At 40.7% G+C, this 20,212-nt stretch overlaps 1 protein-coding gene across 3 annotated transcripts in view; it reads left to right on the top strand.

Moving 5' to 3' along the window:
* Positions 1-301: 301 nt before the first annotated feature.
* The window catches only part of RSPO2 (R-spondin 2), a gene marked incomplete at both ends in the record, with an annotated part of 112,066 nt that continues 92,155 nt past the window's right edge, over positions 302-20,212 (top strand). For all 3 annotated transcript variants that reach the window (XM_082293460.1, XM_082293459.1, XM_082293458.1), the window contains one exon: positions 302-395. In XM_082293460.1, the coding sequence (XP_082149586.1) occupies positions 302-395 (94 nt within the window). The remainder of the gene's footprint in view (positions 396-20,212) is intronic.

Below are 20,212 nucleotides of genomic sequence, written 5' to 3'. Positions count from 1 at the left end.
GCCCCGACCCGGGTTGTGATTTTTCTCTGTCTGTTTTTGGGGAGAGCCGGAGCAGGGGAGGACCAGGAGAGCACGGGGCCAAGCCTTTCACCTCTCTCTCCCTGCAGCATAGGGGAGATGCTGGAAGCGGCGGTGAGTTCGCAGCGCCCGAGAAGGGCGGCAAGAGGCGTGTAAACTCCTGCGGTCCCCAGCGGCAGCCGCTGCCCCGCGACCCTCCGCCGGCCCCTCCTCGCCCCGCACGCCGCTCGTCTCGCCGCCCTTCGCTGCCGCCGGAGGAGGCTGCCCACCCCAGCGGCCCAGGATGCAGTTTCGCCTCTTCTCCTTTGCCTTGATCATCCTGAACTGCATGGATTACGGCCACTGCCAGCCCGGCCGCTGGAGACGCAGCAAGAGAGGTGAGTGGCGCCGGCTGCTCACCCGGGACGCCGGCCGGGGCAGCGGGAAGGGCCGCTCTCCGGCAGGTGAGCCGCGCTCCGGCTCCGCGGGCACCGGGCCGGCACGTGGGGCGGCAGCGGGGGCGAGCCCAGGGCGCGGGGCCGTGCCGGCGTGGCCACCCCTCCGCGGGGCTGCCCGCCGCCCTCCTGCTGGGGAGGTCGAGCCGCGAGCGGGAGCAGCGGCGTGGACGTGAGCTCCGCTGGGAAGGGACCGGCCGGAGCCCGGGGCTGCCGGGGACGAGAAAGTCGAGCGGTAGGCGCACGGCTCCCGGCCCCCACGACGTGTCCTCCCCGCGGGGCCGGTGGAGCCGGAGTCTCTCTGGGAGCTGCCCCCCACGGGAGGGGCCGTAGCGGGCCGGGGACGTCGCTGATGTCGCCGTCGCTCCTCGTCCAACAGCTCACGGCGGCCGGGGGATCGCTGTTAGCCCGCGCAGTTAAGACTCGCGTGTCCATGAGACGGACTTTGAGGCTGCTTTCCGTGGACGTTTCCGAGGCAGAAAGGCGGCTTCTCCCCTTCCATCCTCCGGCACCGCCGTGCCGCTCCCGCGGGGCTTGGCCGCCGGGAGACACCGCGCCTTGCCCAGCGCCCGGGGCGTTTCTGTGCCGCCAGCTTTGCTGAAAACGTGCAGATCCCTTTGAGAAAAAGACATAAACGGTGCGTTGGGACTTCATCTGTTTCCCTAAACGCTGGTGTCGGGATGTCGGAGCTTGGGAGCCGGAGCGGTGCAATGTGCCAGTACAGCTCCCGTGTGGACGGAGAGGTTACTGCAGCGCCTTCCGGCTGGCAGCCTGGCCGAGACTTCGGCTGGTTCTTTTTTACTTTTTTTTTTTTTTTGAGCCGTGAGGAGGTTCACCTTTTTATAAAATGTTTTTATTATCCACATAATCTGAATTATTTTTTTATGCCTTTTCCTGTTATTTTCTCGGCCATGCCTCCCCTTTGCATTTCTAAAGTTAGCTGAAAATCAGGTGGCTCAAGCTGCTGAGAAATCCGTATTTCTGAAAGAATTGCACTTTTAGTGGTATTATTTGGAAGGGGAGGGACTTAACATCTTCAGTGTTAAGTGCTACAAATAATAAAACCGTGAGAAGAAAACAGCTTGCACTTTCATACATGTATCACCTTCAGAGTAGGTACAAATAAAATTGTAAAGCAATTTAGTTTTGATAGTTTTTCAACAGATGGTTTCCAGAGTTTAATTTCTGTGTGTGTGGCTAAAACGATAGCAGTCCTTTAAAGTGACCAGACTATCTGTGCTAACAAAGGGTATACTGTGTCTTTAATTAAATGTGGAACTACTTAGAGTGCTGGCTAGACAGCGGAGGGTGATAGTGGTATTTCTGCTTTACAACAGAGCTTAAGGGGCTGCATTGTGGGAGTACTGAAATGAATAGACATCTAACTCAAGTTGTGTGAATTGTCCTCCTACAAAAACTTAAGCTGGTTTTAATTGATCTCATGTTCACTGATTGATCCTAGACCAATTGTTGTGCTTGTTGAACAGTTGGCTTTTCCAAAGGAGATTGATTTAAATTAGTTTCTAGTTTAATTATTGGATAAATACAATCAGTATTGATAGTTGACTTACTGGCACTGTTTCATGCTATCACCTAAGGGTTTTGTTTTGGGCTTTGAAGAATGCAGTCTTTTTCAGTTAGTAAGTCTAAAGAAGTAAGCATAGCCAGTTCAAAGCATGGAAAGCAAAATCTAAGAACGTATTTAAATTATAATAGATATGTGCCATGACACATCCAGTCTGAAGTAATGCTTTCGTACAGGACCCAAAATTCCAATAATTTCACAATTTTTCCATATCCCATCTGCAAATAATCAGGCAGTCACTGTGGGGTACTGGCAGTCAAATTTTCTCTGGCATTCTGTTTTGTCTGTTACATGATCTCAGATGCTCCATAATATCGTTTCTTAATGAAATACAATTTTTGGCACAGATTAAGTCTCCTGTGTGGTAGGAATCAATTGCATTCAGTCTGGAATTATGGACAAGTATCATGTGTAGCTGATTTTTTTTAAAGCAGCTAAATGTACAATAAACTTTAAGTATATATGCCCGTATTGGCATTTGCGTGGCTTAGTTGCTGATGTAGAATACTCTAGTAAAGAAGAATTAAGTAAATTTGGGGGAATGTTCCCAGAGTTCCTCATTCACCATCTGCTTGGAACCCTTTCCCAAACCAAGTCTTGCAACATTGCAGTAGAAGCAGAATAATAAAATAGGGTTTAGAAAGTGGTTCCCACCTGGCATTGATTCGTGCTTTGTTAGTCAATGTCACTTCACTAAATTTTTTTGGATAAATCTATAATAATCAAGAGGCTCTGCTTATTCCATTGCTGCTCTTAGTTACTTTTTCAGCTCATTAGAACATTGCTTTGCATAGTTGCTCAGAACAGAACATTACTTTCCTTAAAACACCCCACCAAATTCTCCCTCTGGAAGTCTCTGCCCTGAGCAGGTAATTATGGCCTTTTTGCCTTTCCTGCAGAAGATATTTGAAAACCTATTTACGGGTTACCTAGCTTAAAGGTCAGTGGTGTAATATCACAGCTGGTTTAGCCTAGTCTTTCCTTTTCTTGTTGAATTGTATGACTTGATTTTTTGTTTCTCTTGTAAGCCTTCTTCAATGAAAATTTATATCTCTTTTTTAGATTTCTCTTTAGCAGTCAGTATAAGATGGGCAGCTTCATGTCTCACCATTTCACTGAATATCACAGGGTGCATGAAAGACTAGTGGTTTTGAGACATAATGAAAACAACTTTTCCAAAGAGTACCGCAAATCAAAATGGGGGTACATAGAAATGAAGACCCTCAGGCTGGCTTACTGGGAGGTGTGATGGTATTCTGCAAAAGCTTTGACAGAAGAGATTATAGGGATCATTATAAACAGCCGTCAAAAAATAGATGCTAACAAAATTCCCCGAGGGGAAAAAAGTCAATATGATAGCAGTGCCTGCATCGATGGGAAGACTCAGGAGTCTACAGAGAGGCTCTCTACAGTTGGTGAGACCAACATTGGAATAATAAAAGATGTGAATGGGACACATTCACATAGTTAAACCAGAAGTTGCTTATATCCAAGAAATCAAAACTTGTGGCTGTAAAATATTTGTCTTTCCATTTAGTTCCTGTTCATGGAGTGTCATGAAGGCTAAGGTGAATACTTATCTCCTAGATACTTACACTCTGTGTTAGAGGTACGTAAAGGTGGAATACCTGCAAGGAGTGAATAATAAGTGACAGTGGTGATGGCAAAATATCCACAGGTGGAAACAGGAGGAATACCGGGGGCAGGAAATTTCCCAAGTGTTTCTCAGACCTCAATATAGCTTTGTGTACAGTGCTTATAGAAGAATATACATATATGGAGGGACACAGTCACTGGGTTCAAAATTATGTTAATTAGATCTTTATCATCTTAATATAAGATGAGAATCTTGACCACAAACCTGTTAGTAATATAGGAAGCTGTTACATGGATTTTCAACTGGAAGAAAAACCTGCTTGGATATTGGGTATTGTGATTTAGCTTTCCTCACAAGGCACTTACCTGAGACTGGGATAGTCTTGGAACCTGTCTCAGATGGATTGTGTGGTCAGGCTTTGGGAAAGATAGATGATTTGAGCATTAGGGAAAAAGAGCCTGTGTTGGAAATACTTAACAGAAATGAATACCACATCTACTTTTACAAGGACTGTACTAGCGCCTAAAGAGTAATTTATCTCAAAAAAAGTCATATTGCAAAGAATGCCTTTTAATTTGCTAGTGTTATCCAAAAACGTCTCTTTGAGGTTGAAACGCATGTTACATTTGGAAGACAGTTAACTTTTTATCTGTGGTTTAAGACTTAAAATCTTATGTGGTAGCTGTACTTGGAGATACATTTTTTCCTCAGGTGTGACATTAAGCAATTGTAACAGACCCTGTGAAAGAACTGAGATGTGCTAACACAAGTGGTGATTTTGCAGGCACTCATGATCAGTAAGAAATGCTTTGGGGTGTAGCTTCTGTTCCTCAGACCCCTACTTAAGATAGTCACTAATCATTCTTTATACTTACATCATTACTACAGCAGTTAGGATATCCTAGCACTGTAACCATTGAAAAGTTAAAACTTTTAAATGTTTGGCTATTTACACTTACTATTGGGTACATCTGAGGAAGTTTCTTAAACTGACAGAAGTCAAAATTTCTGTGTGAATGACTGAATACTGAACTAGCTAATGATGCAGTGTTACTGAGGATAAACAATGCTCAAATGGATTGTGAAGATTTGCAGGAAAGATGCTCAAAACACCAAGAGCAGGATTCACTGTCAAAACAGACACCTAAGTTTAGGTGTTTGATTCAGCTTCCCAAAGTAGGTTTGTAGTGCTGCTTATGATATTTAAAAGATATACTTCTGGGCTTGGTATGTACATGACCCTCTTTAGCAGCCAGAGGCTGGGCAGGATACATTGGGGCAGGTCCTATGCATCTGTCGACTTTGCGTGTCCCAAGACCTGTTATTGTGGAAACTAGAAATGGGGAGCGTGTTCTGGCACTGTGTTGCTGCGTTGCGCTTTTCCTTGCCTGTATCCGTCCCTTTAGGTTCCATTATTGGTCACTTGGGGTTAGGATGCTGGGCTAGATGGGTGTGCCTGATCAGACCTTGAAGTCTGTGTACATGCTTTTGTGTTAAAACCTCCTATGAGATTTCCACTGTGATGAAGAACTTAGATTTGTGTGCTTGATAAACTTGGCTTAACTCTATATTTTCCCCTTTTGGGGGATGGAGGGGATACACATTTTCTAAGGCTTGGCTGAAGACTGTCCCTAAAGCAGCTCAAAACGCATGACAGACACTGAAAGTGAGTTTCTACACTAATATAGGGACTGTGTGGTGATAACAGCAAGAATGCAGTTTCTCAACTCAATGTGTATTTACAATATACAGGCCAGCATAAGTACTATGATAAAGTGTGTTAGCATGGTGTTGTTTACATAAGCGGCCTTTAATGAAAAATATGAAATTATTTAAAAGGTAGAAAGTGGAAGAGGTGCTTGCTATCAAAATTTGAAGAATAAAGAAATAAACAATGGTCTTTCTGTAGGCTGTTTCTGTGTTGGGTTTTTTCTTGCTCTTGCTCTTTCTGCCAAGACTCTGATTATCCCATGGAGGTCTGCATTTCATTTCTGATCATCTAGCTATTTTTTAATACCAAAAACTTCAGCTAGCTAGGGGAACCGTCTAGTCAAACCTGCAGATAATTACAGGCTGAAAACATTGCCCAGTGCACTGTACATCCACCTTGAAAGCTTATAGCTCACCATAACATCCTTTCCAAAAATGCATCCTTGATTATGAACTCCAGGGTGGGATTCATGTGACATGTAACTATCTGGAACATGAAGGTCTACATTTTCTTTCATAATTGATGTAGTCCTAGTTGGTGCAGTCCATCAAACTGTTGGTACAATTTAACTCATCCTATGGTTGGTGCCTGCCTTTGATCAGACAAAGCATACCCCTAACTAAATAAATATAAAATAAAATTACTTGATTACCTCTATCTGTAATTGAAGTGTAGTTCAGCTACACATTGCTTCAGTGTTAGCCCCTAAACTAAACTGAAATCAGTCCCCAGTGAGAAAGGATCCACCACTCTTATTAAAATTATATGTTAGTGCAGCTCTTAACTTTAACAGATACAGTCCCTGAAAGTGGTAATTTCTCCCATATTAGAGATTGATTTAGTTTTAGGTATTTTTTAATAATTCAATTCCTCAAGCATGCCCTTTCTTTTCACCTCAAAGTTTTGTTCAGACACAGTTGGAGAATCTTCTGTATTTGTCTAGGCTCCAAGTATTTGCTAATCCTTTTCTTAGTGAAAAGCATGACTTCATATGTGTTGGCTTTTGATAATGCCCAAATGTAACAGCTTGATCCGTTCATCATGGACTGCTTTAGACACTGAAATTAGGTGCTGCCATGGTTTGTATACTCATTGTATTTGTAGTATGTAGTACTGACACTTACCAAAGATGTAATGCTTTGGTAAGTGTCAGTGTGGTGCTGCAAAGTAATTTTGTGCAAGAAGACTAACTCTGTCGCTTTTTTGGGACAGTAGGGATGGATTTAAATCCTGTTTCCAAGTAATTTTTGTTGTAGAGCGTGGAACAGGCTTTGTATTTTTTTTTGATACTTAGATTCTAACTAATACATCTTAGGAAGTGAGGTGTTGAAGTGTCAGTTGGTTCTTGCTTGGAGCACCATATGGCAGATGCAGGGCTCTCTTTCTGCCTACGTGGTGGCTGTGTCCAGGCAGCTCCATCCATAAAGGCCGCTGACTGATCAGACATTAGTGTTACCCTTGTTGAACTTCGCATATCTGTGGGCAGTAAGGTCACTTGTAAGTCTGACTTGAGTTCTAGCTGTGTCACTTTATTCTCTCTGTATTTGGCTCCTGTTCACTTTCACTAATACTTTTCAAAACTCTGAGGAGAAAGGAAGTTGCAAGGGGTCAGGGTGGTGGTCTCTGCAGTGTATGCCCCAAAAAGGCAGATAGTGGTGCAACCCAGTGTCAAACACAGGAGAGGCAAGAGTCAAAGAATGATTTTGCCAGCACTGTAGTGTCACCTTTCCAATTAAGTTTCTGCAGTGGAGGGGGTGGGTGGGATGGAGGAATTACAAGAAATTGGTATTTATACATAATACTATTTCAAAATACTTAATTGGTATGAAACCCATGTTCTGAACATGGAACAGAGAAGACAGGTGTAACTCCTGTGAAATGATGGAATATCATGATATTTTTCTCTGTAGATCTTCCTCCTAAAAGGATTTGAGACTTTAGTTGTATGTCCTTACTTTGGGATTGCTGTGTATTAATACTTTGATTTCAAACAGCTACACACATCTCTGACCTTTGTCTGTCAAACTGTGGTCCATGGAGCAGCGGCTAGCATTTTTGGATGTGTAGAGAACACACTGTCTCATCCTTGTGTTTCTACCTAAATACCCTTGAATGAAATGCTCCAGTGAATTTATATAGCTCTGCTTTAATCTTATCCTATTTTGATCCAAGTGCTTGTAACTTACATTCAATGTTGCTTAAAATTTCTTTTTAGGGGACAGCATACGAAAGATTGGCGATTAAATTTTCTGACATTTCTTCTAGTTTGTGGACTTGAATGTGCAAACTGTGAAATGCAAAAGGATGTAAAAGAAGGACTAGAACTGTAGTGTGGGGAAGAGATTAGTTTTTATGGGAAAGCAGAGAAGCAATTAGTATTGGAGGTACCTTGATTATATGATCAATGAGAGGCTTTTAAGATCCCATCTCTTAAGATCTGGTGAGAAGTGCAAAAAACCTTCACGTTCTTCATTTCAGTAATTAATCTGTTATGTATTTCTTTTTGAAACACAAATTTCAGTGTCAAGTACTTGATGTATCTCTTAAGATTTTGTCCTTTTATGAGGAAATGCTGTATCCTTTCCTTCCTTTTTTGTTGATTTTATGGGATGTTCATAAGACTGTAACTAGGGAAATGTAAGCAATTACAGGTTGTACAAAGAATATTTAGAAGAGGTGTGAAGTTCTGTAATTGTGAATTGTGTTTCTAACACTCCCCCCCCCCCCCGCCACTTTCAGTGGAATTATGTGTGTTATTTGATGAGGGTAACAGCAAATCTCATGTATAGTTAACACAGATCCAAAATATCATAAAAGTACTTCTACTATGATTTTCTGTTTTTAAAATTTTTTTTTCTCTCTAGGATTTAAATCTAAAAATAATCAAAAATGTATGGTTTAGGGACCGAGTCTCACATTTACCTTGCAGAAACTTTTGTCTGTATTTTTTGTGATAATTGTCAAGATTTTTTCCATCTTGATGAAAAACAGACCCAAACATAGATGTAGTGAGGTGGAGGAAGGGACCTGGAAAATAAGTAGTGTTTGTGATATTGGCTTTTAGGTTGGTGGGTTTTTTTAATCACTGGACAGTTGCATGAGCACTAACTCCAAAGTAGACCATGTGCAGCAATGAAGACAGTTTGTACCTTTTTATCTTGGAAGATACTTGTACTGCTTTTACACTGCAAAGGGACAAGTGTATTTGTTTTAGAGAATTGCAGTGCTGCCATGAAATATAAACTTCCTGATCCAAGCACAAAATTTTCTTTTTTGAGTTGAAATGCTGGCTGAAATATGTTGCACACAAACATATACTCTGCCGTAATGTATGGTCTTCTCAGCCGTATGGTTGCCACCTTTGGAATACCAAAAAAACCCCAAACTAGCCACATCAGACAAATGGTTGTTGTGCATGCACAGATTAATCTGCATGTGTATAGCAGTGCTGACAACACCCATCACGTCCATACTTTATGGGCAAGATGCAAACAACTGAAACAGCAATTGTGCTTAGTAAAGATAGATATTGCTGATTCGTTCTTTCTTCTTTCTGGAATGACTCAAAAATTTTGGTAGATACAGTATGTTTTTATTATAAACCTTCCAACTTGCACAGTGTTTCCACTGGCTAGCATATAGCTGTGACTCTTTTGAATGGGAATTAGTTTTATCATCTTTTGCTTTATCTATATTGAGTTGGTACTTGAGGGTCCCAGCTGAGGTGAGGCCCTGTAGTGCTGGCCCTGCTTAGACGACAGCCTCTGAACTAAGGTTGCCAGAGCAGAAATCAGAAATCTGTCCTAGATTTCCTTCCTATAGCAGATATGTTCTTTGGCCTTTCATGAGAGCTAGTTCAGACCTGGTTTACGTCTCAGTTTACACAGTGCACACTGATAATGTGGTGGGCATGGATTCAGTTTTGACTCAGGAGAAGTAACTGTAGCTTGGCACAATCACTGTGATGCACACGAGGTGCTTTAGGTTGAGTTCACAGCACAACAACACAGCAGCTGCTGGTTGTAGTTTGCTTAAAGCTTATAGCAATTATTGTGAAATACTTACAACTAGCCTCTGATCTGAGATGCTTCGCTCTTTCAAGAAATCAAAACCCAAAGAGCATTTCACAGACAGTTTGTTTATTTATCTGTCCGCATCAGGTTACATGTTTTACTTTCACCAGGAACATTCTCAGGAGGTGCTTTTACCTCTAAATTTGATTTCCTGCCTTCTCCAAAATGGTCAGTGTTCTCTCCCTTACTTTGCTGAGTGCAAGGAAAGCTGACATTCTGAGGGACACCTGAGGGAAGGCATCTTTTAGAGTAGGGTAGCTGGGTGCCTTTGCTGTTGTGATCTACTCCTGCGGCTGCAGGACAGTTGTTCAACTTAAGTTCCGTGCCTGGGCCATGCAAAATATGCCTGGCCTTCATGCATCTGTCTTGGTCTTTTTTAAGTTGTTCAGCAAATATTGATTGTACATGAGTAGACCATATGTTTGGTTTTACCTGACATGGCTCAGTGTTGGAAATTCTGCCTCCCTGGTAAGAGGGTACCTTCAGGATGTCAGAGGGATTGCTTTCATTGTTAGTCTTTCTACCTGTAAAACTTGTGGTTCATATATGTATACATCAATGCAAATGGTAACAGAAAAGAAATCCCTCTTTTCTGTAAATGCTAAGCAGCTTCCCAGTGTGAAATGTTAATATTATGGCAGTAGGGATGTAAATAATGTAAGCATCTAATTGAAATGGTGCTTCTAGACAGGTGCTTTGGCTTCCAACTCTTTTTCTTAGAGCACTATTGCAATATTCTGGAATGCAGCATCTTTGCTGATGCTGAGATGACACTGGGTCATGGTTTCTCTTTCTAGCTATAACGGAACTGCAGAATTACAAGTGCATATCATAATTCATTTATTAGTCTCAGAGTTCGCTGAATTTCATCTGTGCCCTTCAAAGATGTTTTGGAATTCAGTTTTAGGAAATGCTTATGGCTATAGTTGGGAATTAAAATGAGAGGAATCTCTCATATTTTTTTTGGTAGTGTTTAAAGTAACTTTTTTTTTTTTTTTGCTATAAAGCTTACTTTGACTCCAGTATACTCTGGGTTTTGGGTTTTTTTTTTTTTGTGGTTGGTTAGGTTTTTTTAAAATATAGATTATTATAGAAGTAGAAAGCTATGACCTGCCTTGATGTGTGGTGTGAAACTGAGAAGCAAATTTGCAAAATCTTTTATTTAGGTGAACAGAACCTGCAGACCGCGTAGTTCTACACAGACTGTATCTCTAGTGCTGTACAGATGTGGAGTAGCAAAAATATATATATATACTCCTTTTGACGGGTTCAGGTAAACAAAACTGGCACATGGAGAGGAAGAAGAGGCATAGAATAACCTTTTTATTAGTGGTTTGGGACAAAGTTGGGTGTCTGACTTCTAGTTTTGATTCTCAGATTTGTCCATATTCACTGGATTATGTAGTCCCTCTGTGTTGAGGGCATGTACTTGCACAAAAAAAGTATTTCCTCCATTTCAGATTAGTGTTCAGCCTCATCTGCATCTCTTTGAGCAAGAAAGACAATTTTTCTTTCTGCATTTGTGCTGTACATGCTCTATCCATCTCTTTTGCATGGTGTCTGCAACCCAATACAGAGACTTCTGTATTGTGTCAAAGGGAATCTAGTTTGGCTCAGCTTTGAGTACAAGAAGAGGACGATATTGTCTGTTCTTCTCCTAAAAAAGTCTTGTTATTCGCATCTTGCACCAGCAGTGTTATGGAAAATATCCCCAAACCAGGGGACATCAACAAGCTGGAGAAATCGAAAGAAACCTCACAAAGTTCAACAGGAAGTACAAAGTCCTGCACCTGGGAAAGAACAACCCCACACATCACTATAAGTTGGGGGGCAATCAGCAGGAAAGCAGCATGGCAGAAAGGGCCCTGGGGGACATGGTTGATGCTGTGCTGAATGTGAGCCAGCAGTGTTCCCTTGCTGCAAGGAAGGATAATGGTGGTCTGGATTGCCAGCAGGTAATTCCTTTAGTCAGCACTGGTGAAGCACAGCTGAATGTTGCGTCCTTCTCTGGGCTCCTCAGAACTAGAGAGCGTTCAGCAAAGGACCACAAAGATGATTAAGGGACTGGAGCATCTCTCCTGTGAGGAAAGCTTGAGAGAGCTGGGACTGTTCAGGCCAGAGAAGACTCAGAGGGGCTCTCATCAATGTAGCTGAAGGGAGGGTGCAAATAGGTCAGGGCCAGGCTCTTGCCAATGGTGCTCAGTGACAGAACAAGAAGCAATGAGCGCAAAGTGAAACAGAGGAGGTACCCTCTGAACATCAGGAAAGACTTTTTCATAGTCCTGACTGAGGACTGGCATGTCTTGTCCAGGGAGGTTGTGGAGTCTCTGCCCTTGGAGATACTCAGAAGTCATCCATGTGTGGTCCTGGGCAGCTGCATTTGTCTGTCCCTACTTGAGCAGGGTAATTGGAGCAAATGGTTCCTTTCACCTCCAGGCGTTCCTTCCAACCTCAGCTGTTCTGTGAGAGGTGGTTTGGAAATATATTGGGTACCTGGCTTGTGCCTGCTTTTTTCTTTTTAGTTATAGCCAGATGTGGAGAGGGAACAGGCAATCCATTTCCCTTTAGGAATCCTTAGCGACTGAGTCATGTACAGTTGCAATCCCCTTAACATTGTTGGAGTACTAATATCAGCCCAGAGAAGCTTCTTGGTATTTAGCAGTAGCACAGAGTGTCATAAAAAGAAGATTCTATGTCATGCTAATTTTGCATCACCTGAGTTCCTTGCTCACCCATTTTTCTTCTCTCAAGTATTTACAGATACCAAAGAGTGTACTGTGAATGTAATAATTATGATGCTAGACCTAACTCTGGTCTCACTCATTTTGTTGTAAATCTGGGGGTGATGTCAGTCTGTCTCAGGCATAGCAGATATTCTTGAGGTGGTGCTTGCTCGGGGATATTGTTGCCAATTTGCTAATGCTATATTTGAGAACTTAATTACTTTTAGCTCTTTCATCAGACTCCTGGAAAAAGTCTTGCTGCTTCCAACTTTTATTTCAGTTATTGTAATTAGCGGTGGCATCAATATGTAGGGTTTATTTTGACTTTGGAAAAGGGGTGAAATGTAACTCTGTTAAACCTGAGTCTGAACAGAGACTTGGTTTTATATTGTTTTCTCTAATAGCTTTCCAAGCAGGCACTAAGTGAAACTTCTACATATTGAGCCTGATGTAACATGAGGCTCATTGGGTAAAATAACATTAGTCTGTGCTACTTAAACACACTGGAAGGCTTAAGGAGGAGAGGAAGGAAAATATTTGAAGAGATCAACTGGATGTGGTCGAATACATGTAATGTCACCTGAGAAGGATTAGAATTTGCCAAAGCTTGACCTGAACGAAGACCTCCATTTAGGGCTTGTGTTCCTACCAGATCAGCTGCAGTGGTTTTTCTATGCACAGTTCTCTACCAGAAGTCACGGAGTGAAAGAGTCCAGTGATTTACTTGGCTTCTGTGTCTCAGCTGTAGTAAGTTTAAAAAAAAAAAAATAAAAAGGTCTCAGTTTAACATTCCTTCTCCTTATTAGCTGCAGCTGCCTTTTTCTAATTACTAAAGTCAACTTTTTTTTTTTTCATCTGCATTCTGTTGCTTTTATCTTTGCTGGGAGCTCAGTGTATGCACTCTAGCTGATAAGCAGCTACACGTGTAGTTCATATCCATAGATGTGGGCAGCTTCAAAAAAAATACATGCACTGACACTTCAAATTCCAGGAGAAGACCCAGTGGAGTGGTTAGTAGCAATGGTACTTCATCCACCATGATTTCTGATTATGTGGTGTTAGGAAACCCAGTGACCTTATTCTTAATAACATGATTACTGTGATTGTGTCTTTGAAAATCATGTGTTCTTCTGTTTCGTGATAGTGTTTTAGAGTGCTCAGGATGCTTTCCCATGCATCTCTCTGAAGTGATGGGTATCTCTTAAAAGGGTAGAAGTGGAGTCCTGGGGTTACAAAATAAAGGGAAAGAGAATGACATTTGGGGCTGCTTAGTACCTCTGAAAAAACAAGTCACAAGTGATATTCTCTTTTTACTCATGGCATAGGGGTTGAAGAAAATGAAATGATCGTGCCAGTGTCATGCGACTAGACAGGTGTTCACCACAGCAGGCCCCTATAGCCATTCCTGCTTAATCTGAGGTTTGACTATTGAATGATAAAGTAGGTAATACTTTTATATAGCAATAAAAAAATACAAATTTTCTGATTAAGGTTATAGTTTTTTCAGCAGAATAACTTCATCTCATGCTTCTAGATACAGCCTTGAGTGTCACAGACTGGGAATACTCTTAATGGGGAGATGAATTTGCCTTTGCCACCAAGAGGTTTCTGATACCTTGCTCGAAAGCATTGATTGCTGCTGGAGTGAGCAATGCTTTTGCTCAGTATAACAATTTCCATGTAAAATTTTCGATGCAAAGTTTCTTTTTCTACACAAAGTGGTAATTGATTCTATGTTTTTGAGGTTCAGCATAGCATGTGCCATTCTGGACTTGATCTTAAAAATACCTCAAGCCACAGTTAAGTTTGGTGGATATGTAATGAGAGAAAACACACAATGAAATGCAGTGCTGTGGAGGAATAGCATGTCTCTCAAGAGACTTATATTGCAATGATCTAATGTCAGAACTATTTAGAGTTAATCTTTTGCATTTACATCTCATACCACTAAATTGTGAAATTGTAACTAAGATTAAACCATTTTGTTTAGCCACAAACATAGTTGACTTGTATTTCGTCACTGCTTGTTATTGAGTTTATTTGTATCTTGTTTTTGTCATTCATTCTTAGTTTGTAACAGAAACACACTCTCTCTCTCCTTGTAGTAATCATGTAGAGATCCCCATGATATTCTACTGTGTGGAGTAATTTCTCTTTTGTTTATGTATGTTTAGCTAAGAAGAAATCTGATTAGCTGAATGCTCTTGATAATATTCAAGTACATCCTAGAGCATTGCATTTGCTGTTTGATGTTCCATTTTACAGCTTTACTTAAATGCTCTGCAGGGATTGTGGTTTAGTGGTGAGAGCATGAAATTTGAATCCAAGGTGCCTGGTTCTCTTACCAACAGAGCTGGTCAGTATGTTTAAAACCAGATTCTTCTGCCCCACCACCCCATAACAGATTTTTGCATGTGTGTCTACAAGTTTTTTTTCTCTCTCTGTGTTTCTTAAATAAGTGTTGAGCAGCTTAAGCAGGCACTGAAAGTCTGTCTTTCCCTTCTGTGCCTCAGTACCTCTGGTGTAGGGGGTCGTGTTTTATCACAGTGCAGTTTAAATTGTATCAGTGATATGCATGGCTAACAGGTGTTAATCTCTAGGCATTTATATGGTTATTATGAAGGATAATAAGCACATAAATAAGTTTCCTTCCTCCAAGTTTATTGACTGAGCACACAGCAGCATGTAGGACATTGCATCCATGGCATTGATCTAGGAGCTTTAGAAAGTGCTGGCTCTATCTGATGCAGAGTCGTTTGTGCTGTCATGTCTATCAGAAATGAGACAGCAAAACCTCTGTGACTCTGCATCAGTGCTCTGCAGGGTGCAGAAACTACTACTGCCTTTTTTCATTACTAGGTAAGTGTCTGAAAATATTTAAATGGGGTTTTATCCTGACATTTAAACTTTCAGATACAAAGGATGGAGCTCTTCAGTTGCAGGTAGGTATTTGCAGTAGCCTGACTTAATTGTTGCATGAAGAACTTATGTATTCTTAAAAAACCCCAAATTATGTTTTACTTCCTTCCAAAATGAGGTAATTGTATTATCAGATACCTCAGAACTGGGCTGTGAAATTAAGATGTCTCAAAGAGGCCCACAGTTAAGAGTTACTAAGCTGAACACCTTACTAAATTTAACTTATCTGAAAGTGGAAACATAGTTTTAAAAATTTAAGATATTCTCAAAATTAAGAAATGTGTATTTTTGTATTAAGAATATAAAAAAAGGATATAGAATTTTCCTCTTTGCCTTCTCAGAGCTTCCACTGTCTTTTTTTTAATCCTCTGGTCTCTCATTATTCACACTGCAAACATAATCTGTGTAATGTCAGCCAGATAGCTTTTAGTTTTTTAGAAACACATGACCTGTTTCTAAGACTGTACTTGCATTTCCACAGGGTTATGAAAACAAATCAATAAGCCCTTGCCAAATACTATTTCTAATTTCTACTTGAAATGTACTGAATGGTAAGCACTCAGAGTACACAGGTAAATTAATACATTTTTATCTTCTTTATGAGGGAATTCTCATTGGAATTTTAAAAAGCCCTGTAGTTATTAAGTGTCATTTTTCACGATGACACCCAGCCTGCTGTGATTTAAGTGGATCTGAAATACAGAAGCTACTACATTTAATTTCATTTTAATAGTATTCCTGCAAGATGTGGAGATAACTATATGTATCTGAAAAGCAAATATGCTCCATCTGTTCTAGTTCAAGATTTCTAAGTCTGGTCCATCATCTTTGAAGTCTCAAACTCTGATGCCTAGGGTTGACAACAGGGAGGATGATGGAAGATTTGGTGGATGTTTTGGATGTGGCAAGTACAAGCAGGATGTAAAGCCCCGTGATGTTGGATTGAATTAAAGTGATGTCCTGCAGCTAAGTGCAGGTTTGTGTAGTGTGGAGACATTCAGTTTTGAGACGTGTTTTTAATATATCTTTCTCTAACTCAGATACTTTCATATTTTCAGATTTCTAATTTTTCAATCCTGTGTTTCCCCACTGTTTAAAGACACCTGTTCTGCTCTTCTGCCTTCCCCTTTCTAGTTAAATTGTTTTGCTGCTCCTCTTCTCAGTCAAGTGCAGCTATGGTAGCATAACTGGCATTTATTCTTCCTTCACTGTTTGTCCAAGTGTCTATAAGCTCTTTTGTCTTGCCTGCAAATCCAGCATTTCCTCAGAGCTTATTGCTGAAAATTCTGTATTTATTTGAAATACCACCTTCTTGTCTCCCAACATCCAAAAAACCTGTCCTTATTGAAAATGGTTTCATTGGTTAATTTTTGTTTTGAAAGATAATTTCAAAAATTCCTACAAAGTTTCAAAAATCTAGTAATTTGAGTTTTTGAAAGAGTTTCATGAGTAATGGTTTTGCAATGATTGTGTTCAGTTTTGCTAAGTATTTAGAGCAGGATGACTGCAATGATAAGGAACTCTCAGATGCACAGAAGGTATATTTTCATTTCCTGATTCTCAACATATGTGACCTTGGTGAAGTTGTTCAGAAAACATCCTGTATCCACCTTTCTTTTTCTGGAAAATGGGACACTTGCTCCTTGCATAGTCTTGCAGCAGCTCTACAATGGTGAAGACTCTGCACATCTGAGAAATAAATTCAATTCTGTTGTCTAGTATTTTGGTTTTGCTTGCATTATGCTACATGCTTTTTTTTTGGTTGCATGTTTTTAGCTTGGAAGATCTGCTCCTTTGCATTACTTTTTTTCTTCTTTTAGTGCCTTTATCTGGCATGTTCTTTGGAAGCTTTCTTCCTAGACAGCAACACCATGGCCAGAATCTCATGCTTGGACTTCAGAGCATCATATTTCTAATTGCTTAAACTGCCCTGTAAGTTCCTTAAGGCAAAGATACAGCGAGAATTCTGGCCCTGTGAAATGAATGGCTCATCTGTTGACCTGAGTGGAATGAGAATATCACCATTGGTTTACAGTGTCAGGTGAAATTTTGTAACAGTTGGATGTGTTTGTGAAGAAGCTTTGCTTATCCAGTACTTTTCTTGGGTTCTAGTAGGACTGTTCTTCTTTGCTTATTTGCCCAGAAGTTTTCACATCTTATGTAGGTGATAATGAAGCCTTAGGTGCCTTAGATGTAGCTGAAGTGAGCTGGAAAACAGGCTATTTCCAGTACAGAGCCTAGCTTGTTACTAATGTTCAATAAAAATAAGAGAATGGGATTTCCTTCAAGTCTCTGAATTTTATTTACTCAGCTTAGTCTTAGCATGTAAAATCTTATGGGCATGAATGAGATTAAGTAACACACACTCTAGTTAGCATTGTTTCAGACTTGGCAATAAACAAAATTTGCTCTTTCCAGCCTCTCAGTAGATAAATGCTTCATATTTTATTAGAACAATTTGGCTCCTGACATGAACTGTAAGCCTGTTAAGCCTGTAATATAGTGATTAAGATTGGAAAAATACAGGATGCAAATATGTTCTTCATTATGCACTTTAATGCCAACCAGATATGTAGTGTGCAGTCTAGAACATGATAGTTGGAGTGTATTAAGCGACTGGCAAATTGTTGACAAGGCTCATCTGCTATTGGTTTATGTTGGGGTTAAGAGCAAAAGACCTTAAGAAATTTCAACTGTTTGATATTATATGTTGATGCCTGTTGCATCTTGCTGGACACAGCTTAAATAGACAGGGCCAGTACCTTTATTACCTTCAGCTCAGTATTCTTCATTGAATCAAGAAACAGGGCAAACTAAAGAATATGTGAAGAATTCATTACTACGTCTTACAGAAGAAGACTCCTCAGTTATGCGAGTGGCTTTTTTGCATTGGGAATAATAAAAAGTAATTCTAGTTTATGAAGCAGTAAATCCAAGCCGTTCTACTTTACCACGATCTTTTCATATGAGACTGGTTTTGCTTCCCAAATATAATCTGAGAATTGCACAGATCGCTTAAAAGGTGAGAAAGAACAAATTCCTAATGATACCATAGCATCTGCTATGAAGATTTTGGAAGTGATGATAACGATCTCATTTGCCAATAAATTAGTTGCTCAGGGAGGAAAAACAGCCTCCAAACACTGGTCTCCAAAGTGGAATGTGTGTATCTTACCTGTGGGGAGCATGCACATGGAAAGGAAGCTTGAAAGCCTTTTGAATACAATTTTAATTTTCCCATGCACTGTTTTCCTCTTTGACTGTCAAGGTATTAGACTTTTGCTTGAAATTTGTGAAAGACAGAATATTGATCAAGTGTCCTCATTATATAATTGAATCATAAAATCATTTACCTTGGAGAAGATCTCCAAGATGAGTGAGTCAAGCTGTTAACCCAGCACTGCCATGACCACGATTAAAACATGCCCCTAAATGCCCTATCTGCATGTTTTCTAAATGCCTGCAGGGATGGGGACTCAAATGCTTCCCTGGGCAGCCAGTATCACTGCTTCCTTAGCATGGCTACAAGAAATATACAAGTTGTCATTGGTATTAGTGATTCTTCCCTTTCTGTTGCTAAACTCAGCAATACACTTCTGCACTTGCTTGGATTTCCCTGCGTAAGCCATTGTCCAGCACCTCCCCAGCCTCTTTCTTCCATCTCATCTGGCATGGCCTCACCATGGAGAGCTCGGAACCACGGCCAACACGGACCAACCCTTAGCAAACTTTTCACTTGGTGCCAAGGACAGCTTAGACCCCATTTTAGATCCTCTTTGCCAGACTAAATTAACTCAAGCTCCCACATGGGGCACGAAGTGTGGGGGCTGGACTCCCACCTCACAGCTGCTTTCAGGAGATGTTTACAGCTCCAGAAATCCCATTCTATGAAGCTGGACTTGCCCCAGGAGACAAACTGTCCCTCAGCACTTGCTCCACTGTGCACTTGGACAGGCCCTTCCTGTGGCACAGGAGCAGGAGGCAGAAAGGGCTCGGCTCAGCCACTGCCTCCACTCCAACACAGCAGAAGTCTTAAGCTCCTTGCTGGGTCCCATTTGTGTCTCTCTTCTAGGTGCCCCAGGACCAGACTGCCCGCTCACACAACTGCTTACAGTGGTGATTTGTGATGTTTCAAAAGGTTTTGAAAGATCAAAATGGTTTCAAACATAATGGACCATAAATGGACCTGTTGTTATGAAATAGGTTCTTTCACCCGGAGTACATCAGACACACTGTGTGCTGTAGAGATTTGTATTGTTTATACTGAAAGCCATCATGGTTTTTTATAAAGTTTCGCTTTCTACTCCATGGAGTTTGTTGTGGAGATATTTCTGTCTGTTGGCTTCCAAGCCAGGCAGACTTTTATTACATTTGCATAAGAGAAAGAACATTCCTTTTATAAATGGAGGAGACATTCTATTGAGATCACCTAATTAATTATTGATTAATTACTGATTTAATAATGGCACAAAATTAGGGTATTGCATTAATGTGCTGCTATTTTATCTCCTTTCTCTTACAAGACAGCCTAGCAGAAATTTCAGGTCTTCATTAATGGCTTTTGTAAGAATAAGACAAGTTCTATGGCACTGGCAATTGAGCAGTAAGAGATACAGTGAATCTGTAGCCTTACTTTGCCCCTTTCTTAATCATCAGACCTCTCCTTTAGGGCCAAGAATACTATGATTCCACAGCACAGAAATGTGGAAAAAGAGTGAAGGAATTAGTGTACTTGTTGGAGAAAAACAAGAAAGTGTTTTCTATTGGTGGTCAAGGTTAGGCAGAGAAATAGGAAAAAAGCCTCTTTTTCATGAAAAGCAGACAACTATCACAGAAAGTATCATTTAGTGAAAAGAAAAATAATTGCCAAACAAGATGTCAGTCTAGAAGCTTACTAGCAGCCCCAGAAAACAGTATCAAATTCATTGGTGTGGGATTTTGGGGTGCAGTTTTTATTGGATTAGACAAAGTGTGCTGTGATCTCTTTGGAATGAGACTTCATAGAAATGTATTAACAGCCTGCACACAGATTCAGAAAACATTCCTGTATTTGAAGTGGTTTAGCAAAATTCATTTATCCATTAAATCAAGAATTGTGTTTAGGCTGCAGGACCTGATGGTCCACATAATGTGCACTGGGCTCCTACCAGTC

This window comes from Coloeus monedula, assembly GCF_965178545.1.
Source record: "Coloeus monedula genome assembly, chromosome: 1".
Taxonomy (NCBI): domain Eukaryota; kingdom Metazoa; phylum Chordata; class Aves; order Passeriformes; family Corvidae; genus Coloeus; species Coloeus monedula.
Note: the sequence above shows the minus strand (reverse complement) of the source record. Positions and strands in the feature narration are given on the sequence as shown.